The sequence below is a fragment of the Sceloporus occidentalis genome, unplaced genomic scaffold, assembly GCF_023333645.1.
Source record: "Sceloporus occidentalis isolate IW3139 unplaced genomic scaffold, rSceOcc1.0.p SCAF_87, whole genome shotgun sequence".
Classification (NCBI taxonomy): domain Eukaryota; kingdom Metazoa; phylum Chordata; class Lepidosauria; order Squamata; family Phrynosomatidae; genus Sceloporus; species Sceloporus occidentalis.
In genome coordinates this window covers 98415-120560 of record NW_028317067.1, presented here as the reverse complement: position 1 = coordinate 120560, position 22146 = coordinate 98415, and the positions used below count along the sequence as shown (strand labels likewise).

The 22146-nt window shown below is 45.1% G+C and overlaps 1 protein-coding gene across 1 annotated transcript; it reads left to right on the top strand.

Annotated features, from left to right (window-relative positions):
• The first annotated feature begins 1960 nt into the window (after positions 1 to 1960).
• LOC149284821 (golgin subfamily A member 2-like) lies at positions 1961 to 20705 on the top strand. Its single transcript, XM_089496002.1, has 28 exons — positions 1961 to 1975; positions 3092 to 3208; positions 4237 to 4317; positions 8607 to 8702; positions 9032 to 9075; positions 9181 to 9244; positions 9482 to 9538; positions 10134 to 10214; positions 11802 to 11840; positions 12129 to 12191; positions 12754 to 12847; positions 13628 to 13734; positions 14050 to 14108; positions 14196 to 14337; positions 14633 to 14722; positions 15405 to 15512; positions 15865 to 15952; positions 16037 to 16383; positions 17179 to 17283; positions 17372 to 17596; positions 17879 to 17978; positions 18065 to 18153; positions 18449 to 18601; positions 19038 to 19091; positions 19489 to 19591; positions 19693 to 19799; positions 20058 to 20220; positions 20461 to 20705. The coding sequence occupies exons 1-28, from the start codon at positions 1961 to 1963 to the stop codon at positions 20703 to 20705; spliced, it is 3036 nt and encodes a 1011-aa protein (XP_089352128.1).
• Positions 20706 to 22146: the final 1441 nt, after the last annotated feature.

Here is a 22146-nt window from a genome sequence, read left to right as displayed (position 1 = left end):
ACTCTGAGACTCTTGAAATATTAACCCATTTATAAGCCATAGAGAACATTCTATATAGTGACTCACCAGAAGAACTTATGAATAAGCCTCTTGTTGCGAAACGCGTTAAGCTGCCTGGCTCAGCGTCCTTTTAATATATGACCCGGAATACAGAGATTTGTACTATCCCATACCTTATCCCATACTGGTTCCAAAAGCAAAAGGATCTTATCTGCCCCTTCACCCCGAGACTAAGGCAAAAGCTCTGATTTGAAGTCAGTGCAGCCCCTGACTACCACCCCAGTCCTAGGTTGCCTATGCCAGAATATGTTGCCGGTAATCACGCAATTAAATATGATTCCCAAAAATCTGCACAGAAACCAGTGCAATATATTAGCCTACAGGTTGGCACTCAAAAGGTTAAGGGTGGTGTGATTGGGGCAGAACTGACTTTTTAAGGGACTTTTTGATCTATAGACAGCTCTTTAGGACAGCGTTTAGGAGAGAAAAAAATTGTTTTATTCACGAAATTTAATTTATAAACCGTCTCCTGCTGTTTCTATACACATTATTGTGGCTTTTAGGGCTGTAGAACCCTGCAATACTCTCATACCCAGCAAACATTCTGAGCACCTAGAAAATAGGGGCATCAAGGAACTAAAGAGGGACTACCTTTCCTTTAAAGGGTCACTTGGGATGTATGCCTCCCCTGAGCTTGTCCCTTGTTATGGTGAGTAAAACTCCAGCCCCGATCTAGTGACAGCTCAGTCTGGAGTGTGCATTGCACTGCCCTTCGCCGCCACTTCCGCCAGTTCTTAGCATCATGTGACCACGGCAGTCACATGTCGCACTGACGACACAGGGTCCTTAAGCTGGATGTGGACGCGCACCGCGGTGCATTATGGGGTTGCGGTGACGTGTTCCCTTGCCGGAGCCTGGAATGGCAGATGCAGGTAGACGGTCACAGCTGGCTTCGGCCAGGAAAAAGGTAAATAATTAGACGGGAGAAGGCCGGTGGGTGAGCGGGCGAGGTGCCGGGGTACACGGGGGTCGGGTGCCGGCAGGCCGGTTGTTGGTTACGTGGAGAGGGGGTGGTGACATGTTTGGGGTGGAGGGCGGATATATGGAAGTGGCAAGTTCATTAATACACTTGGGTCGCTGTAATAAAAGTGAGAGGAGGGGGTGGCGGCGGCTTAGTGGCTACCAGTTTGGAGGGGTTGGTGGTCATGGGTGACAGGTGGGTGGGCTTGGGTGTGGTGGGTGACAGGCAAGGGACTGGACAGGTGACACGGGTGGGGGCAGATGGTGGACCGGTGATGAGGTGAGGGATTTGATGGGTGGACGGGTGACAGACGTTAGTGGCCGGAGGATGACAGGTGACAGGCGTTAGTGGCCAGAGGATTACGGGTGACAGGCGTTAGTGGCCGGAGGATGACGGGTGACAGGCGTTAGTGGCCGGAGGATGACGGGTGACAGGCGTTAGTGGCCGGAGGATGACAGGCGTTAGTGGCCGGAGGATGACAGGCCTTATCCTGACGGGCGACATGCGTTAGTGGGCGGAGGATGACGGGCGACATGCGTTAGTGGGCGGAGGATGACAGGCGACATGCGTTAGTGGCCGGAGGATGACGGGCGACAGGCGTTAGTGGGCGGAGGATGATGGGCGACAGGCGTTGGTGGCCGGAGGATGACGGGCGACAGGCGTTGGTGGCCGGAGGATGACGGGCGACAGGCGTTGGTGGCCGGAGGATGACGGGCGAGGGGGTGGATTGTGTGAGTGACAGGTGATTGGGATATGGAGTGATGGCAGCCGACGAGTGCCGGGTCCGGATCCCAGGCCGTAGGGGTCGGGGGTATTACTTTACTGCTGTGATGCCGCTCGGTGTTAGTTGGCAGTGCTGGTTGTGAAGCGCTGTAGGGAGTGGTGGTGAGTAAGGAGCGTTTCATGGGACGGGGCGAGTTTATAAGGAGATGCGAGAGGATGATGTCTGACGCTGTTAGGAAGGAGCAGCGATCTTTCTCGTGGAAGTTTAATGCGGTGTCTTCAGAGAATGAAATATTTAAAATGCTGTTTTTTTTATCCCATCAGGTATATTTTTAAGTTCTCTGCCGTTCCCTTTCTTGTTTCTCTTCCAACGGGTCCGAATGTATCCGTCTAAGACGAGCAATAGGTTCCTGACCGTCAGCAACGAGCAAACAAACCAATAAATGTCCGTTTTCAGTAGCGCGGGGGATAGGGGTGACGTCGGGGGCCACTTAGTTTCCTACGGGAAGAGAATCCTTTTGTTCTTCACAATAACTCTATTGTTTGCTGCTTAACGCCGTCCCTTTGCTTCACATCACAAGAAACAGGTTCTTGCAAAACGCCCGAAGACCTAAATCAGCAGATTATTTTTCCAGGATAAGCGACGCGTAGCAGACCGGCAGCTCTGGGCTACGGCTTCCGCGGCTGGCGGGTTGCTGTACTGCCCCGAGCATCATGGGAACTGCGGCCGGTAACAACACGGCTGGTAGAACAGGTGCCGCCGTCTGCGTTCGTTCCTTAAACCTCTCCTCCGTATAATTATCTCAGCCGGCTTGCGCGACCTGTTTGGGGCGGTACATCTTCTCACGTTCATGTCCGTGAATTCACGGTGTCACAATTATTAAATATGTTTATATAGCTCCGTCATATTCTGCGGAGCAGTACATTGGGTTAAGCGGATGCATCATCACGAGTTGGACTCGCACGAAAGGTGATGAGGCTCAAAGGAGCTTACAATCCGCGCATAAAGCACGATTTCCGTTTCAGCGTATGCATTTAACAAGGTGTGCGTGTTTTTCCTCCCCTGCCGAGCGACGGATGCTCTTTCTTTGGATCTGTAAGGTTTGCAAATTATTCGCCGTCATAAATATGGAAAAAGAGGAAAAGCTCAGTTTTTTATTTGTTTTATTTTCTTTATGGATCTATACGTGTCACACATGTAGATCCCTTTGCGGTACGCTTGGTACCTTGGTACTAGCCGAATTCATATCAATCTCCGTTACTGCGTTCAGTTCTACAGAGTGATGCCTGCTTTATATAGCGTCATCAAACCAGAATAATAACGGAGTTTCCCTTTTCTTTTGCAAGTTGAAGGCGTTTCAGCAGAAGGCCTCTTCCCCCGTCAACAATGAGAACAAGAAAAAGAAGAAAACAAAAGAAGGGGACGGCGACCCTCAAATCCAGACCCGCATGTCTCCGGACCCCGTAAGTCGTCTCCTCTTACGATTTGAGTTCTTTCTGTCCTCGTTGTTCATGCCAATGGTGAGATCCTCGCTAGGTCCTCTCCTGGTCTCTCTGATCGGTGAACGAGGGCAATCAAACAGATTCCGTTGTGTATAGATCGCATTTGATCTATACGCTGCCCGAGAACCAGGGAGCCGTAGCGCCTGGAAACAATCATAGTGCCGGCGCTTGACTTGATGCATGCAGGGGTCTTCCCTGCGGAACTTGAGCAACCTCCTCTAGGTTTAATCTGCAGTTAAAGTGACTTTAGGTCCTAGTTTAGTCCCACCAGCTATGCAACTCATTTTTCCAGGGCCACAGAAGTCCATGCTGCCTGTTAAATGTTATATAGCCTTCTTGGCTGGTGAGCTGACACTTATGACGAGGGATGAAAGGGCCGCTAACACAATAGGCTCTGCAGGCACTCTTTTAATTGAGCATTTTTTAACGCTCTTCTGAAAGGTAAGTTGTTTCCGCGCCCCCTGATCAGCGAGTTCCTTCCTACTTTGTGGATCAAGATACTTCTAATCGAGTTGAGTGTACGTAGGCCGCAGGCAGTGAAACGGTTAATGTGGTTGGGTTGATCTCGTGCTACCCTTTTCTCCGGGCTGCCTGCCAAAATATCAGTTTGCAGAATGAAAAGTTGTCTTTCCTTGGTTGTCCATTTGGGTTTAAAGGGTTAAAGGTGTTTTGTGCCATGCGTACTTTAAAAGCCGTTAACCCTTTCAGGCAGGGGGCCCCTGGGACGCCTTATTATATTGTATATTGTCCCATTAGCTGACCAAGGCCACGATCTCGTCGATTCCATTCAGTGTGTCGGAATTTTGGCCTTAAGCTTGATTACTGTTTTCGCCTCTTTCCGCCTGTGTGTTTTTATTGAAAGGCATCCCTGGCGTTGGTTAAAGGGTTAAACAGGTTATTCCTTTTCTGCTTATTTCCGGGTTTTTTCCCCCCCATCCTGAGCATTTTTTCCCCTTCTTTTCTTTCTCTCTGTCTGTTGTCATCTTTAGATTCAGAGCTTACTGAAGGGACTGGTGTCAGATCTTCATAGATCCAATGGGGTGTCCTTCCCTTCATTGGGCACCATGAAGGTGAGGTGGGATGAAGATACCCTGACCTTTCCTCGCTGCCATTCTCACGTTACCCCCCCCCCCCATCTGTTTCCTTTGCTTGAGTTGCACAGCATTGTTTGATTTCAACATTTACCGAACGGGCGAAATAACTTGGTTTCGCTTTGAATAACGCAGCAGCAAGATTTATTTCAGCAAATATATTTACACCTGTGTGCAGGCAGGCATGCTAGAAGTGAATGGGATTAAGCAGGGTGGCTTCCTAGAATGCCGACTGTCTTGACTCTTACTAGGCTCTCGCGCTTAGAAGACCCGGTAGAGCAGCCCGCGTGACTTGGCAGCAGATTTATTGATCAAATCGATCTACTGACCTGGTTTTCAGGTAGCGAGCGCCCAGGTCCTGCTGCCCTTAGACTGCCTTTTATCATCGCGACCGGTGCAAAAACATTCAGTGCTAAAATTATTAAGGGGAACCGTCACATTTCTAATTTACCCATAATCCCAGTATTCACACACGCTACCGTTCAAAAGTTTGGGGAAACTTCTCGCTGTAACATACTTTTTTCTAACAATCAATTAGCCTTTTAAATGTAAACTTGGATCAGCGAACATAACGTGCCATTGGAACACAGGAGTGATGGGAGTGATAAAGGGCCACTGGAACACAGGAGTGATGGGAGTGATAAAGGGCCATTGGAACACAGGAGTGATGGGAGTGATAAAGGGCCATTGGAGCACAGGAGTGATGGGAGTGATAAAGGGCCATTGGTACACAGGAGTGATGGGAGTGATAAAGGGCCTCTGTACGCCTATAAAGATATTTCATTAAAAATCAGCTATTTCCAGCTACAATAGTCATTGACAACATTAACCCCGTCTGCGCTGGATTTCTGATCCATTTCATGTTTCTAAGTGACCCCAAACTTTTGAGTGTGTGTATCATACGACATATCATGCCACGTGTGAGTAGTCATATAAAGAATACTTCTGTTCTTTTTTTCTTCTTGTGTTGTATGTGGAGTCTGACATGTAAAGATATTTGTGAATCGGGGGGAAAGAAAGAGAGTGAAATTTGCATGAAATGCCTCGGATGCGTCTTTGGTGTAGGCAGACGAGATATAAGTATTTCTAGTTGACTTTCAGTCCTATATTTATGTCCTCTTTCGTAAATGTTGTGTAGATACTTCAAGCCTTTCCCAGCTGATCAATAACTATTTGCTTATTATATTAAAGGGGCGCTCCAGCCATCGTATGCCCTTTAATGTGCATGATACCTGAGAGGTCCCTTTAAATGTAACGGCATCCCCTTATAAAAGCATGGTGGGGGGTGCAGCAGCCCTTCCCCCTCAATTATTGGGATTTGATGACACAGAGCCTGTAGTATGAGTTACAGTCGGCATCTCGTACCAAACCACCTTTACGGTTCAGTTTCCGTCTACCGGTTGGCTTGATTTCCGTCTTCGATGGATCTCCGGCTTCCCGGCTCGCTGCTCGGCGGTAACCGTTGGCTGGAAAGTAGGCCGATTTCCGTCCAAAGATAGCGTTGTCCTCGTATCTGCGTTTCTGCTCGTCGGGCGATGGTGACGGCGGAACGCTCCCTCTGTAACGTGACCTGAGTGTCTGTTGTTCTGCAGCTGTCTCAGCGACGTGTTTGGGACCGAAAAAGGACCCTATAATTACCAACTCAACGCCCAGCCAACTCGCCCCATTACCTTCTCTAAACACTAATGTTACTTGGTCTTCTATTGGAAACACTTTGCATTTATATACATTTACAGTATATGACTTATGACTTCATATGCTATGTTATCAGCTAGCGTAATAATTAAGCAGTTATGGTGTTCTAATTGGTGATTTATCTTCTTATTCGGCCCAACCCTGTCCTTTTTTAAATGGCTAAAACCAGGTTCGTGAACCATGATGGGTAAACGTTAAAAATAAAACACCACTTTTTTTATGCTCTATTTTATAATGTAAAGTTCTCGGGAGTGTCGGGTGCACCTCGTAACTTGTCAGATATTTTGTGATAGAAAACATGTATTCCACATATTCTGTATTTTACATGAACACAAAATGGAGTCAGATCCATTTTATTTTACTGAATCATATAGTGATGATTTCTTTTTGTCCTTGTTCCCTCTATAATAGAGAACAAAGAAGTATTCATGTATAATGATGTTTCAGTATATATGATACAATTAATGTTATCTTCCATGAGAAAGTTAAGGAGTAGACGCTGCATATCCTTAGAAATGTAACTTGGAATGGGGGATACATGGTAACTACCAAGGCCTGAGTTACTATCTAGGAAGTAACATTTGGCGATTAGGGTGACCAAGGATAAATTCCAAACACATATGTAATGGTTTTAAGTTAATTCTTAGACCAGAGCGTCTCTCACAGGTAAATTAAGAAATTACAACGGTGTAAATATGAGTAGAAATCCTAATTTTAATGGGTAAAACCCACCGTTATGATTGGAGAATTCCTACCAAAAGGTGGAGGCTATGATAATAAGCCCTGTTTTTAAGCTTATGTCTTGGATAATTAAAAGAAAAAGGAAAAGGACGGACTGATTCACCACATTTACCCCAGAGAATTGGAATCTAAAGATCCTGGCACCATATTTCACTCTTGGAGTTACTTGGAGTTCTAACCTATATAACTTTTAGAAAGTTATATTCTTTCCTATTTAATTTCTTGCCACTGAACCTGGATTAACTTCTACAAGGACCAGTTGGACAACGGCAACAAGTGGTGGTAAATATAATTGTTTTATTATTCTGAATAGAGATGATTTTTGTCTTCTTCATATAGAATTCCCTGTTTCTGGGAAATAATATATTGCATTATTGTATATGGCGGCTTGTGAGACTGCAGCTTATAACCCGTGATAATAATAATGAAAAGGTATCTTTACCTGTAGATGAAGTTTGACATCATTTGCATCTATTAGGAACTTCACTAATACTCGTAGACATTATTAAATTATTTTTAATTTGTTATATTAGTTGAACTAATATAAGAGAGATAGTGATATCTTTATTACTGCCCTGATTATTATCAATTTTTGGTTGCTGAGTGGACTGGAAATTAATTGTGTGTTAGACTCGTATAGTACTAATTCATATTGATAACTATCGATAATATACTGTATTTGAATAGATTTATTTTTGACATGTTTTAAGAACGTTGTGTTTTATATCATGCACTGTGTGACTCGTATATAGATTTTATAAATTGTATTCACCATAAATAAATATTTTTGATTGACTATCGTGGCGATATCTATCTAATTTGAATTATAATTTTCGGCGATCTGAAAGAATTTAGGATCGGAGATAAAATATAGGGTATCTCCTTAAATTAATATTGTGGATGTGGTACTACAATGTTTGGTAGCGTTGTTATTTTGTGTGTGTGACGAAATATAGTTTTTGCCTATTTTGTCTCATTAATATCCCTAACATTGTAGTAATTTATATCTTGGGTTATCGTCTCAAAGATGACGTTGCTTTAAAGGAGCAGGCAGGCTTTATAGTGTGCTCGCCAGCTGCCGTGTGGCGGACGCTTGTTTTATGGTCGGTGACGGCGGATGGCGTGAGAGGTATTTATTTTATAGCGTTGGAGAGGAACTCTGCACCAGGATCCCGTAGGGAGGAAATACATGGGATTTAACAGCATTTACCTTCCTCAGTCCTCCCCGTCCTCCCTACACACCCATCATCTATCGGCTCACCAAACCCAGGATCTGATTATACCTAAGAAGGCGACGTGACTCCGAGCCGCCACAGCCCCTTCCTTTACTTATCGGATTAACTTAATTGTACAATTAAGTTTTTTTTTTTATAAATATTGAAACCTCTTACATGACTTGGTAGTGCGAGGCAGCCACGGCTCCCCGATGAAATAATTACTCCCCCGGGGGGGGGGTCCAATCAATTCTCTACAATCACTATTAGGTCTTTATTATTAAGCACAGATATAAAGCAGGGTATTGTATTTCGGAATGCTCTGATCCAAGCCAGAATTTCAATTGGTCTCGTTGTCCAAGGGTCCTCGTTACGTGTTAACAGAGACCCCGTCATTTGTTGCCCTCCGCAGATAGACCTAACGTGCGCTGTGTGTTATATCTGTCAAATGTTCCTGTCACCTGCCGTTTCTACGTCATGTCTGTAAATTCGTTTTGCTTTAATTTTTGTTTTATCGTATAATATCCATCCATCGTTATCCCGTCCAGGCCGTCGAGCGTCTCCCAGGTTGTCTTTCCTCGCCTCGCGTGATCTAATCCGTGTTGTGTGTTCTGACAGGAGATCTTGGAGAGCGACGATGAAACGTCCCCAGACGATATCTCCGCGGGGTCTCGGGTTCCTGTCGCACCCTTTTCGGATAACCCGCTGTCCGAGGTGCCTATTGCCCCTTCTCTTCCCCTATGTCCAGCAGGGAACTTGCACCGAGCACCTTTCGGTTCTTGTGCCCCTCTCCCTTTTCTTCACATCATTCGAGTTCTGCACTTGATCCTTGATTCTGTGGTTGTGGTTGAGCTCACTTGGTGGAGGGGCTCGTTTACTCCGCGTCGGAGGAAGCTTGTTGCTTGGGCGTTGGGCACAGCTTGGTTTTGGTGTGAAAGTTCTGCTGTTTGGCATTTCATCCTTCTTTCCTCTTCATTTTTTTTATCACCTTTGGGTATGTTGTCCAGCTGGTTGACTTGTTCTTGTTTCTTCTTTGTCCGCAGAATGATGGACATGATGGTGTCAAGAAGTGTTCTGCTGAGTACGGGTACGAGCGTATTCCTTCTCCAAACATCACCGAGGCTTTGTATTAAAGCAGTGAGCTTGGAACGTCCTAAATATCTCGTATAACATGTCTGCCTTTATCTTCCAGATCTCCCTCATCGACAGACAGTCTGCGGCAACTATCAGAGCAACTGAACGGGATGGTGTCCCAGGTAGCTGCATGTTCTGGTGATAGCTTTGGCATCAAATGACTGTTTGTTTATTTGAGACAAAACAGACAATTTCTTACGTTTATTTCCATTTTCTGCTTGACCCTTAAAGTAAAGGTTCTGCGGCACTCTATGCCTTTCGCTTCCTGCGAGCTAAACCATTCAGCCCCTTTTGCTTGATTTTTTTTAATTGTATTTCACTTGTTTTTTTAACTCCGATGCAATCTGTTTCTCTTACAGAATAGCTCCTATGTCAATGGAGAAAACGTTAAGCCCAACGACCTCCCTGAAGTCGAAGTGAGTCTGTCTTGGCCCCCGACTTTCATTCCACTCTTCTCTCGACCTTTTCTCTCTTCTGTTTAGTAACGTTTTCGTTTCTAAGATAAAAATGTATTTACTAAGCAAAAAATCTCTTGAGCCAAGTCTTGCAGTCTTCATAAAGCGTAGTTAATATAATGGGGGGGGGGGGGACTCCTTCATCGCATTAAAACTCTCCGTAAATCCCAGAGAGCTTCTCGCCTGTACAGCTTCTAATAATGTCATTCTTGGTTTAAACCAACCTACAGTTAATGCTTCTGTTTCACTTGGTGAACTTTTTTTTCTAGGAATATCTGTATTGAAATGTAAGTTTGATCGCGTTTATTCCCAGAACTCGCCGCCATGTAATAAGCTGTTTGCAGCCACAAGATACTAGCGATGGTTAATCTGGTGAAAGGAGGATTATGTTAAAACCTGGTTGGATTGTTTCTATTTATCATGGAATTCTAGTGAGGTCCTCACGATGGGGGGGTCAATATCATTTACCTAATGTCTGTATTGTGCATTTCTTTCTTTTTTTCTTTTCTTGTTCCGGCCGTTCTGTGTCCTTCTAAACTGAATGCATGCGCTGCAGTCCCGTTTCCAGGAGCTCGCGGCAGCTCTTGAGTCCAGCAGTCTTACAAACAAACAGCTCAATGAAAAGATAGAGGATCTGGTAAGAGGCCCGTGTCGCTCTAACGGCGCATGCTGCGTCGGCGGAGCCCCTGTGCTCTCTGTGTGTGTGATTTATGGCTCTTGGGACCTCAGCGTGGGAAGGCAGTGTTACCTCCTGGGGGCCACAATCCAGCACCGGAAGGACTATGCAGCTACGACGGCATCATGCTTAATATTCTCGGCATGGCGTTTGGGCCTCGCCATTACATTATATGGTCCGTGCCTAACTGCTACAAACTTATCTCACTATACGATACATGCATATTACGCATTGTGGCCCTTGCAAGTCCTAATTGATTCGTTTCACGTCCGCCTCTGTTGGCCTTTGAGGTAACGCTGTTGGTTCCTTCCATCATCTGGGTCATCTGTTTTTAGTTTTCTCTATTAATTTCTTGTTCTTTATTGCATGCTGAATGCCGTGACCGTCTAACCTGGTGCGCCCCCCCCCATCTGTTGCATTTTCTTGGCAGTGTTTAATTTTACTAGTTCGGCATCTTCACTCACGTTTCCCAAAACTAGAATTACCTTTTCCTGGTGGGGAAGGGTATTTCACGCCGGTGGGGAAGGGTATTTCACGCCGGTGGGGAAGGGTATTTCACGCCGGTGGGGAAGGGTATTTCACGCCGGTGGGCTTCCTGGTTTTTCTTCCCCAAGGCTGATGAGCTACAATTCCTATTCTATATCATAGGATTGTAGAGCACCTTGGGAGCTGTGGTTTTACCTCCTGCTGGAGTCGTATTGGGATTTCATTTGGATTCATACCTATGAAATATTAATCATCAGACTAGAAAAAAAATCTATTTTATTTAGAATCATTTTGCTCAGCAAAAGTAAGCCGATTTTATCCATGTGCTCGACAAATATTTTCCTTAAGGAAACGCGTGTATAAGACAACCCTACATCAACAGAGTGTGTCCCACGGGATACAAAGGGAAGAAACACAATATCACAATAATAGTTTCTTCCATACATTCAATCGGCTTTTCTACAGCCAATCATACGATGAAGAGTTGGGATCATCCGCTTCAAAATGTAAAAATGTCCAAAAAACATTAAATGCAGAAATTGGCGCATCGTCCTCATTACGAAGGTCAAGATCGTCCAAACGCATAATAAAATCAGCTTTCCCGTCCAGTTTAACTGTGACGTACATGTTTGATATTGGCTGAAAACGTGTTTTTTTGTGCATGTTTGTGAAAGATATCAATTAAGACACTTAAAGGGGACCGGTCACCTACATGGTCTTGCACATCGATAAATTAATTGACCAAAGCTAATCGATGGCTTGCGTTTTTTGAGCGGTAGATTTTTTTTGTTTGAGTAAGGCACCGTTTCACGTCGCTGAAGCTGACTTTAATGGAAAAGCCTAAACGACAATTAATCAGATTTCTCATCCCACCTTTTCAAAGACTCCTCCAAGGGACGGATCCCCTTTTACTGTTCTTCAAAGTTTGCCCCGAAACCTATAAGTAGACAATGTGTAGAAAATAAGTTGGATTTTTTAAAAAAATTCCCGTTCTGACCTTGTTTATATATATAAAAAAAACAAAAAAACCCCAATAATTTGTTTTCCCTCTTTTGTTAACAGAAGCAGCAGAACCAGAATCTTCTGAATCGTCTCCACCAGGTAAAGTATTTCTTCGGGCACCCCCGTAACTAACACTCATGCACATTAACACGCAAACCCACTCGCTCTAACACTGTACATTTACACACACGCACAATCTTTATCCAGGCTGTCCCCTGACTTGTCATTTAATTATTCACCCCTAAAGTGCAGTATGACACCCTAGTCACTAACAGCTAAAAACTGTGATGTCATCAAGGAGCACAGCCTCTCACTGGGATTATTTCTTGGCGTATTACACGTTTTAGTGATTTTTTTATTATTTATTTATTTATTTAACGTCTACAGGAAAAGGAAGGCTTTGATCACACGCTCGCCAAGGAGCAAGGAGCCCTGAGGGAACAACTGCAGGTAGGGATTGCGGTCTGCGCTCACAAATGCCCCGGCAGCCTCGCGTCTCTCCCTAGCTCAGCCGTAGGTCTCCTACAGCCTTCGACGTGTACGCCGTGTGCACTCACGCGAGGCAAGAAAGGCTTTCTGGGGGGCATTTCAGTAAATCCCCCATAGGAGGTAATGACTTGTGCCAGCCTCATCAGTCTCTTGTCTGAGCATGGAGGCTCCTCGTGCCCCTGCTGCCCTCTCCATTAACTTTTTTTTCTTGAATCGTTATTTTTGGGCTTGTGTGGATGTTTGCTGCAGCCCTGCTTCTTCTCTTTCCTCTTCTCGTTCTTCTGTCTTCAGGCACACATTGCGCGTGTCATCAAGTTTTGTTTCTGAGTGGAAAAAGCGCAATTTTGCGAAAGAGCAGGAAACGAAATTGTCGAAAAATAAATTGACCAAAAACTAATCGCAAATCTTGTCCGGATCGTTATTGGTCCTTTTGCACAAATCCAATTCTTCTGTTCAGATTTGTGACCGGAGAAATATTCCGCCTGAAACGTAATTTATTTTTATCTTTGTTGTTTTTCTCCAGGTTCATATACAGACGATCGGCATTTTGGTATCTGAAAAATCTGAATTGCAAACCTCCCTCTCCTTCACCCAGCAAGCGGCCCGTCAGAAAGGAGGTTCGGAATGTTTTATTTTTCTTTCCAATTTAATCTAACGGATTACTTGCAAACGTACCCAAATACTGGCTATACGTTGTATTGTAAATTTATTAAAGACCGGTCATGTTATACGGCGAACAGCTCGGGTCTAATAAAAAATGGAAGCCACAAGGTTAATGTATTGCTTATAATCCATGGGAACAAAACACTAAAGTCTAAACCGTACCGCGTTGTTCTGTAGGAGACGGAATAAGACCGGCTGAGCAGCATTAAATTTGTTATACCTTTTAATTACTTAAAACTGTTAATTATCTCTCTCTTAAAAATGACGCTTTGTGCTATTAGGATCTGAATAACAGTCACATGGTTCGTTCAATAGTACATGAGAAAGTGTATCCAAAAAGTACCGCGTCTCATGTCCCTATATAAAAAAAAAAAGGTGCAACCAGCATGCTAATGTGACACATTATCACACCTAAATCTCTAATACCCATTGTACAGCGCTACAGAATAGGATGGCGCTATATAAACCCAATATATAATAATAATATCCCCTCCATGCCTCAAAATAACAGATGAGAGTCTGGTTTCTGCGAAAGTTTTATTAGGCTTTTGTGTGCAAAGTCCGAAGCGATGGTCTACAAACGCGGACTGTTGGTCGTTCTGTTATTAGAGCGTTTTAATATATAACATAAGGTTTTACATCTCTGTTAGTTGGCTAAGTCCAGAGAAAGTGTGGATTGTGTGTTTTTTGAGGTGCCATGGCTCTAACTCGCCCCCTTTCCTCTCTCTCTCCAGCCGAGGCCGAAGACCTCGCTATGCGCCTGCAGAGTACCAAGAAGAGAGTGGCGGAGCTGGAACGCACCTTATCGGGCATCTCCCTGCACCAGAAGCAGGCGGAGAAGGTAACAATGGGACTCGCTCTCCAAAAAGAAGTCAATCGTTTTTGCTATATTAATAGAGATCAGGGGTGGGGATAAATGGCGGGTGCGCTGGGTAGCCACAACTTGGAATTTGATGTCGGTTGCCTAGGGAACGGGTAAACAAAGTTACATTAAAGTATGCTCATGAGCTCTGTGTGCTGTGTATATATATATATATAATATCTGGGCTTATGTGAGAGTAAGATGGAGTAACATTGGGCAACACAACGGCAGTGCAATTCCTAATAGAAAGATCTTAAATCTGTACTTTTCGTCCTGTCCTGTCCCTATTTTAAGCTCAACAAAGAACTGGAGAAGGAACGCGACAACCTTCGCCTCGAGTCTTTAAAGAATAGGTAGGTCACCGTTTTGGAGGACGGGCTAAAAAAAAAAGTTCTTGCTCGGCTTCGGTGCTAACGAGCTCCCGCTCTTCGTTTGTCCAGCAAAAGCGGCGAAGAACTAAAGCAGCAGAACTCGGAGCTGACGGAGAAGCTGAACGCTCTGCTCTCGGAGAACACGGACATGAAGCAGCAGGCCGAGGAGCTGCACAAGAAGCTGGAGATGGCAGAACTCACTGTCCAGATGGTACGACACCAATGGGAGCAGCGGGGGGGATTAGAGTTTAAGTTCCAGCCTTACCTGCGCATGGTTTCAGTATTCCCAGTGTTTCTTACAGCTGCGTCAAGCCCCAGCGGCTTGTTGGGTTGATTGTAGCAAACTCATTGTTTAGTGAATATACTCCCTTAGCGTTGTGCCAACAGCCGTTGCACTCCTTTGTACTCCTTTGTGGATCTATTGAAGGTGGAAAATGTCAAGACCGTGTTATATTAGAAGGAACGCGTCGCTCCCTTTCCTAAAATGCCCTTTATTCTCTTTAAAGCTCTCGAGTCAGGTGGGAACCCCAGACTCACAACAGCAGTTCCAGATGGTGATGGAGGAGAGAAATTATCTGCAAGCACAACTAACACAGGTAAAAGTGGACCCTGGGAGGACTTCACGTTGAGAAGCAAAGCTTGGCGCACATTCGGTCACTTCGTGTTTAGATGCATTTAATTAATAGCTCTATAAGCAGCCTTTCTCGCCACCCTCGGAAACCCTTGGGTACCCTTTCTATGGGATGGGGCTGTTAATATGTGGCATAAGACCCCCTGCTCTTCATATGACTTATGCCTCTAAAACATTTCTGTGTGGCAGAGAAATTAGTCTGTCCAGTGTGCGTAGATCTGGTTGAGAGTTTCCTGCATACCCAACGTTAATAGACTTTTATAATCCCGGGCAAACTGGCTTTGCCTGTGATTTATAAATTGACTGACGGCCCCTACGAGGAGGTTGGAGCAATTTAAAATATAGATAGAACTTTACATTTTAGAACTTATTATAGGAAACTCCCAATAATTCTATAGTATTTAAAATATATATTTAAAAAAAATAGATATATATGTATATCTATCTATCGATATATCCTTTCCACAGGTTAACAATGGCTTTTATTGAGATATTGTCAAGTCTAGCGTTAGGTTTGTCACCAGGGGATGTGCAGAATAAAAGGACTGATGAAGTCCTTGGATCACAAACTGTAGGCATGGATTTCCCTTCCAGCATGTGAAAGCATGTTAATGCATTATTTATTTTATTTTTTTTACTTTATTTAGGTGACCGGGGCTCTTGAACATTTAAGGGCTGAACGAGATCATTATGTTAACAAGCTGAAGGAAGAAGAAGCTGTCTGGCAGGAAACAACCCAGAAATTCACAAAGGAGGTGAGCAGGGAAATTAAAAAAATTGGCAGTGGCAAAAAAGAACAGGGAGGCACGGTTTGGATCTAAAGCTTTTCTCATCTTATGAGCTTTATTCTGCGTTTGTAAGATTGTCTTGAGATACAATCACTCACCATTATAGAGGAAGGCGGATGCTGATATGCATATAATTTGAGTTTGCTTTATTTGCTATAAATTTCTGTTAGATGGTTAACTTATTGAAAGGGAAGGAAGGCGCGGGCTTTTCCCAGATCCAACGTGCTCATTGAAAGAGTAAAGCAAGCTACGATATGTCCAATAAGGATCATTTTCGTCCTTTATTTGTGCGTAATAGTAATGTAATTTTACTCCTCAGATCCAGACGCTGAGCCAAGAGAAGGAAAATGCTCTGATCAGGATTGAGGCGTTGGACACACGGGTGGCAGAGCTGCTTCTGGCGTCAGGTAGCCACATCGATGAGATAAAGGCCGTCACGGGCAGACGTGGCTTCCCTGCTAAGTATTACAATTCTGCCGTTGTCATTTCAGACGCTGATACGCCTGCCTTGGAACCGGCCGGTCCCGCGGAGCCTTCCGAGGAGTTTCTGGGACTCCAGCGGGAGTGCGAGAGGTTGGCGCAGGAGCTGCGGGAGCTGGAGAATAAATACCGGGCTCAGGTTCAGGACAACAGCCACTTGAGTCTGCTCAACCATCAGCAGGAGGTGCGCTTGCAGGAGCTGGAGAAGGTGCTGGAGCGCCACGCTGAAGAGGACAAAGAGAAGCAGCAGATCCTGGAACACATGCAGAATGACAAAAGCACCATCAGCCGCGCGCTCACGCAGAACAAGCAGCTGAAAGAGCAAATTGCAGAACTCCAGATGGCGTTTGTTAAGCTGGTGAATATCAATCGCACTTAACCTTGTCCTTGTTACAGACATAACTCAACACCCCGCTCCATGCGGCTGAGTTGGCTGAATGTGCCGTCTATAACGTTCCAGTTGATGTTGGCAAAAAAAACCACCCGTGGGGGTGGGCAGTAATATAAAGTCCCATAGCGCTTAACTGTGTGGAACGCAGATTGGAGATCTGTTACCACTTCCTTGTAGCTGGAGACATTATGATGTTACATTCCGGCCATCATAGGTGCTTCCATGCATATGATGGCTGAGAGGTCCTTGGAGTCCCCCGTTGGAAGAGCATGGGGGGAAAGCTGCAGTTGCCCCACTTCATGCTACCTTAAGCTGAACGTATCTACTCGCACATGATACTTACCTCCAGTGCACTCCAACACTGGCTTGGCTAACACCGTGGGTTTATTGAGTCCCTTGTGTGTATGCGCGGAAAGCACTCCCACTGGTTTCAATAGAAGGGCTTTCCTGCCACAGACGGGCTGTGATGCCTTTTGGCAGCCTGGGCTCAAAAACCCTCAAAAACGCTTTTCTCAGGAATATCTAAAACAAGGAACTTTCCTCCGCAGAGTACTTAATGCCCCCCATACCTGAAATAACGCATTTAACCTTCCGAATACGGGGCCGGGATCGCTCGTTATTCAACCATTGTGAAAATAACGACAGCATCGGTTACAGCGACAAACAACCACAACCCATTGTTCTTTTTAAGTCCTGCGTACAGATCTGATATTCTTAAACACTGCCAATTTTTTTCAATTTTTTTTCCCCCCCTAAATTCAGACAAACGAGAAGGCGGAACTCACAGTTCTCGTCGATGGCTATCGGCACGACCACGGAAAGAAGCTGTCGGATTTGCAGGAGAGCCTGGGTCACGTCAACGAGCAGGTGCTGCTAACACGGAGCGCCCCCCTTAGTGTTATTACACGCGATGAGGGGCGAACGCGGCCTCACTCTGTCCGTTTCTTGTTCGCAGCTGGCTGCAAAGGAGGAAGAAGTCCGTCAGCTGCAGGCGCACCGCGATGAGGTCTCGGCCCACTTGCAGCAGTACAGCTCGGCGTTCCAGCATCTGTCGGCCGAGAGGCAGGAGATCCAGAAACAGTACATGCTGCAGCTTCAGCTCATGGACCGACTGCAGCACGAGGAGATGCAGCGCAAGGTCAGCGAGGATATGCGCCTGAAGGAACTAGAGAAAAGCAGGGTTCGTAATATTATTTTCTTATGTTTTAGGCTGTTTAAGATAAGGTGGTGATCGGCCAAACCCCAAAATAGTCATATCTATTCTTCATGTTTTTCTGCAACGGTAAAACTCTTAAAGGGCAACTCCTACCGTCTTATTTTCTTACTAGTATCCCATTAAAAGTACATTTTCAAAGATATTGTGCTGTTTTCGATAAATAATAAGGCATCGGCTCAGTTTGGAGCGGAGAAAATCAGCCAAAATGTCGCATGACTGTTTGTTAATATTTGCCTTCGTTTACAGGAGAATCTTGAACTGCTTACCAAAGAGAACCAGGAGCTGAGAGAACAAGTGTTCCAGATCCGCACCGAGCCGCCGAAGCAAGAATTACAGCGGATGGAAGGTGGGACAGGCTGTATTTTTTAATGTTCGCCGTTTAAATTGAGCTGAAGGAAAATTCTAAATTCCATGGATGGTTTTCTTCCTCAGGCGATGCGGTGGACGGTGACGCTTATGAAGATAAAACATCTGAGACTTCACTGGTTATTCCGGAAGATTTCGAGAGCAGAGAAGAAATGGTGAGTTTTGCCGCTTCCATAAATTACATCGTAATAAATTACGTTGTACGGCCTCCGTTTATGTCGCGTCCCTGTGGAGCTACGCTGTTCACCCCGTCTTCCATAATGTTGTTGAATCATCTAACCTTGCGTGTTATACTTTACATTTCAACCTCCTCCCTGCACTGATTCCGGCACATCTTCCATTTTTATCGTCCTCAGTTTGCACTTTTTTTTTTCCGCCCCACTTCCTTTTTCTTTAGTATGTAGAACGCGTTTTTGATCAAAGCCATTTCAAACTCCGTGTTTGTCGCAGGTGGCCTTTGTGAACTCGGCTATCACAAAGTTACAAGGTGAGCGGGACGAGACGGCGAGACTTCTATCGGAACTGAAGAACTACTGCCATGATCTCCTCCTGCAGGTCTCTAACCTCCAGCAGCAGCAGATGACGGGCGCTTCCCGAGGTAACGCAACCCGGCTCCGTGCCAAATGTAACTGTAAGAACGTATTCTGTGTGATAAAGGCTGCAGAGACCCCCACTGGATTAGTTCATTCCTTTACATGGTTATGAACCTTTTCTTAGTGGTTAAACTAAACTTTAACTAAATCCGATAGATTTTCACTTATTTTGAATCCATTCCGGGCATCAGCTAGGATTTTCTCCCCATTCCCTGACATTGACTCCCAAGCTTTGCCTGATGTGCATCTAACAGAGAGTATATGTATCGGCTGGTGAGAACGTTTTGTCCTAGAGCACCACGGTACCCAGAGATTTAAATGGTCGCTGACCTGGCGAGATAAGAATTTGCGATCTCTATCACTTGGCAGGGCATTGGCTCCAAGACTAGAACTGGGATTTTATTCTTTGTCGTTATTTAATGTCGTCTACAGATGTCACCTTGGAGAATGTGCCCAAAGAGGTGTATGACGCCTTACAGTCTGCCATGGATAAGCTGACGGTAAGTTCCTCTCACAGGTCAACAGCACTCGATGTAACGAGACTCCGTCTCTAGTCCCGTTGTTTCACGTAGAGGGGGGGGAAGTACGGCTTTGGAACAATTCATGGACCTTCCTGGGGAACGTTCTTGGTATTGGGACATTCGGTTATCGTTTGGGTGTTAATACCAGCGCCTAAAACCCTGTCCCATTGATAAATGGGGAGACTAAATTAGATGGGGCCTCCACAAAGAATGTTATTTTCTGTACTTCCCCCATATACCCACAATTTAATTTCGTACCCAAAACCCTTTTAAAGTATATTACTTGCGTCGTCGTGGTAAGCGCAGCTTTGTGCCTTCACGCCTTGGGGGACGGATACGTTTCGAACGCGGTTGTAAGAGCTCCGTTTGGTTTCAGATCCGTTTCACAGACCTGATGCAGGAGAAAGTGGAGCTGAAGGACCGAGTGGAAGAACTGGAGCATCGCTGCGTCCAGTTGTCAGGCGAGACCGATACCATTGGTAAGTGCTTTGTCCAAGATCTCACGCCATAAGCGAAACGTCGCTCGAATAACTGCTCTCGGGTCAGCTCATGATGTCCTCTCGTCCTCGGGTTTCTCTAGGAGAATACATTGCACTTTACCAAAGTCAGAGGGCTATCCTCAAACAACGTCACCAAGAAAAGGAGGATTATGTCAGCCGACTTGCCCAAGAGAAAGAGGAAATGAAGGTAATCCATTCTAGTTCTCCGTCCTCAACCTTGATGAGAAGGTGAACCACGCGATATCTAAAAGATCTTCACATTTGCATTACGGCACTTATTACTGAGGGTCCGCTTATCTTAGGGAAGCCTTAACGGGTTCCATGGAATCATTGAAATTCATAATGTAACAGACGTATTAAATGTAGTCATCCATCAAGTATTCTGAAGCTTCCCGCAGTTCTGCAGGAATTTTATTTTCTTTCTTTGTTGTTTTTGTGGTCGCAGGCCAAGCTCTTAGAACTGCAGGTTCTGGTCACGAGGCTGGTGACAGAAAGAAACGAGTGGCACGGGAAATACGTGGATGCAACAAAAACTCCGATGGAACTCGGAGAAGTGGAGTTGCCGGCTAATGCGGAGACGCCTGGAATAGGTGATGCCGACACTCAAGGTAAGCTGGAAAGCGGGGCAATTAATATATTGGTAAATCAGTATAGAAAATGGGTGTGCTGGTGTGAGTCTGAATCCCTGAAGTAGTCCATGTAATCTTTGGTCAGTCTGTGTTGGTCCATCACATGCTACGTGGGTATAGTCTACAAACCCAATGTATAGCATGAGCCGGTTGTAAAACATTTGTATCTTTTGAAATTAGTAAACGGACTACCTCTTTGTTAATTATCTTTTCTAACAGGTTTTGAAAATGTTGATTTGGAGAATACAGACAAGGGGCCACCCGAGACCGGATCTCCTTCACCTTCCTACCAAGGAGCGAACCCAGTCTCTGGCTCTGAAGACCCGACGGCCAAGCAGATCATGCAGCTCCTGCATGAAATCCAGAACTCCCAGAAACAATCAAGTTCTCTGCTGCAGAGCACATGCATCCCCTTCTACTACCGCATCGACGAGCACGGCGAGATCCATCTAATGGTGCTCTAAGAAGAAGCCCACGGGGCTGTCGGATGGGTTGCGATGGCTAGAGATTGGATTAGTTTATTCTACAGCTTTAACGAATTACTTATTTCTACTCTGGATTAAAGATCCATCATTCGCTGAGAACATAAAAAGGGATATATTAAGTATTTCAGAAACCAATTTGCATAGCTGCTTCCACTGATGGAGATGGGGAATACAGTCCGTTTCCATTACTATGGGTTGCTTGTCAGCTCCTGGCAGGCGATAATAGATTTATTATATTGTATGTTCATCACCATCAGTTACCTGTCACCGCTGGAGGCTTCACACACATCCCTAACGCTAATGCTTCATATAAAAGTAACATGGATTTGTACAGTATTGGGAGAATGGGTAAATCGTAACATAATGGCAGGTAATGGTGTGTTATCTTGTGTCCGCAAGAACCGCTCGGCCCTGTTGCGAAGGGCCGGTGGTTTAAAGCATAGATACAGTGACTGCTTCTCACATGGGAGAGGTAAGACGATGTTGTGTTGATCATACTGGGGATTTAGGATCATCCCAGCCGTACGGCCATCAAATCCCTTGGAAGAACTTCTTAAGTACCGATCCTTCCGGATGAAGCACACAAGAAAGTGTTTTTGAGCCGCTAATAGCTGTGGAATTTAAATGGCTTCTTCCGTAAGTTCAGCTGTGGGCGTAGAAAAGTTTTTATACTGTGGGATTTTAACAGGTCTGGACTGACTGCGATATTAAAGTTAAGGAAAAAGCGAGAAAAGGGCAAGTCATTTGAAGAATTCATTTTTTTTTATTTTCTTTTTGTATCGAACGACGGTCTCCGAGTCCGGTGAGTTTGGTTCCTTTTCGGAGAATGTCATTTTTAAGTAGGTTTTGTACGTTTATGATGCAGCCGTGGAATCGAAGCCTGGAACGCATGCGACTAATCCACGAAAGCCATTGAGACAGGTCAGCATGATGCTCGAGAGTCTCTTCTTGGCGAGGCGAAGCTCTATGCAGTAAAACAATTTCTGAGGATTTGGGAAAGAATCCATGCTGCAGCGTGCTTCGGCCCCAAAGGCACCCCAATAACGTAATAACGTAGATCTCCCTTGGCATGCCGTTTGGGCATCTCTCCCTCTAAGAAATGGCAGCAAGAAAAGTATTTGAGGATCAGTCAGCAAGCCGAAGGATCCATAAACCCAAACAGTTATATTTTTATGTTCTTTTGCAGCAGGCAGTTGCTCTCTGTGGCTGAGAATTGTCAGCTGACTGTGGTTCATCTTTTTGCCTACTTACTGTTTAGCAGATAAATCCCTTTGTTACCGGAATCGGGTGTCCAGGTGCAAGCTGTTGTGGACGAGGGTGGGCTAAGTGAGCGATCGGAGACCCCTTTATGACCGAAGGACCCCTGCCTCTCCTCTAGAGATCCGCTCCTGTATATAGTGTACGTGTGTAACATTTTGTA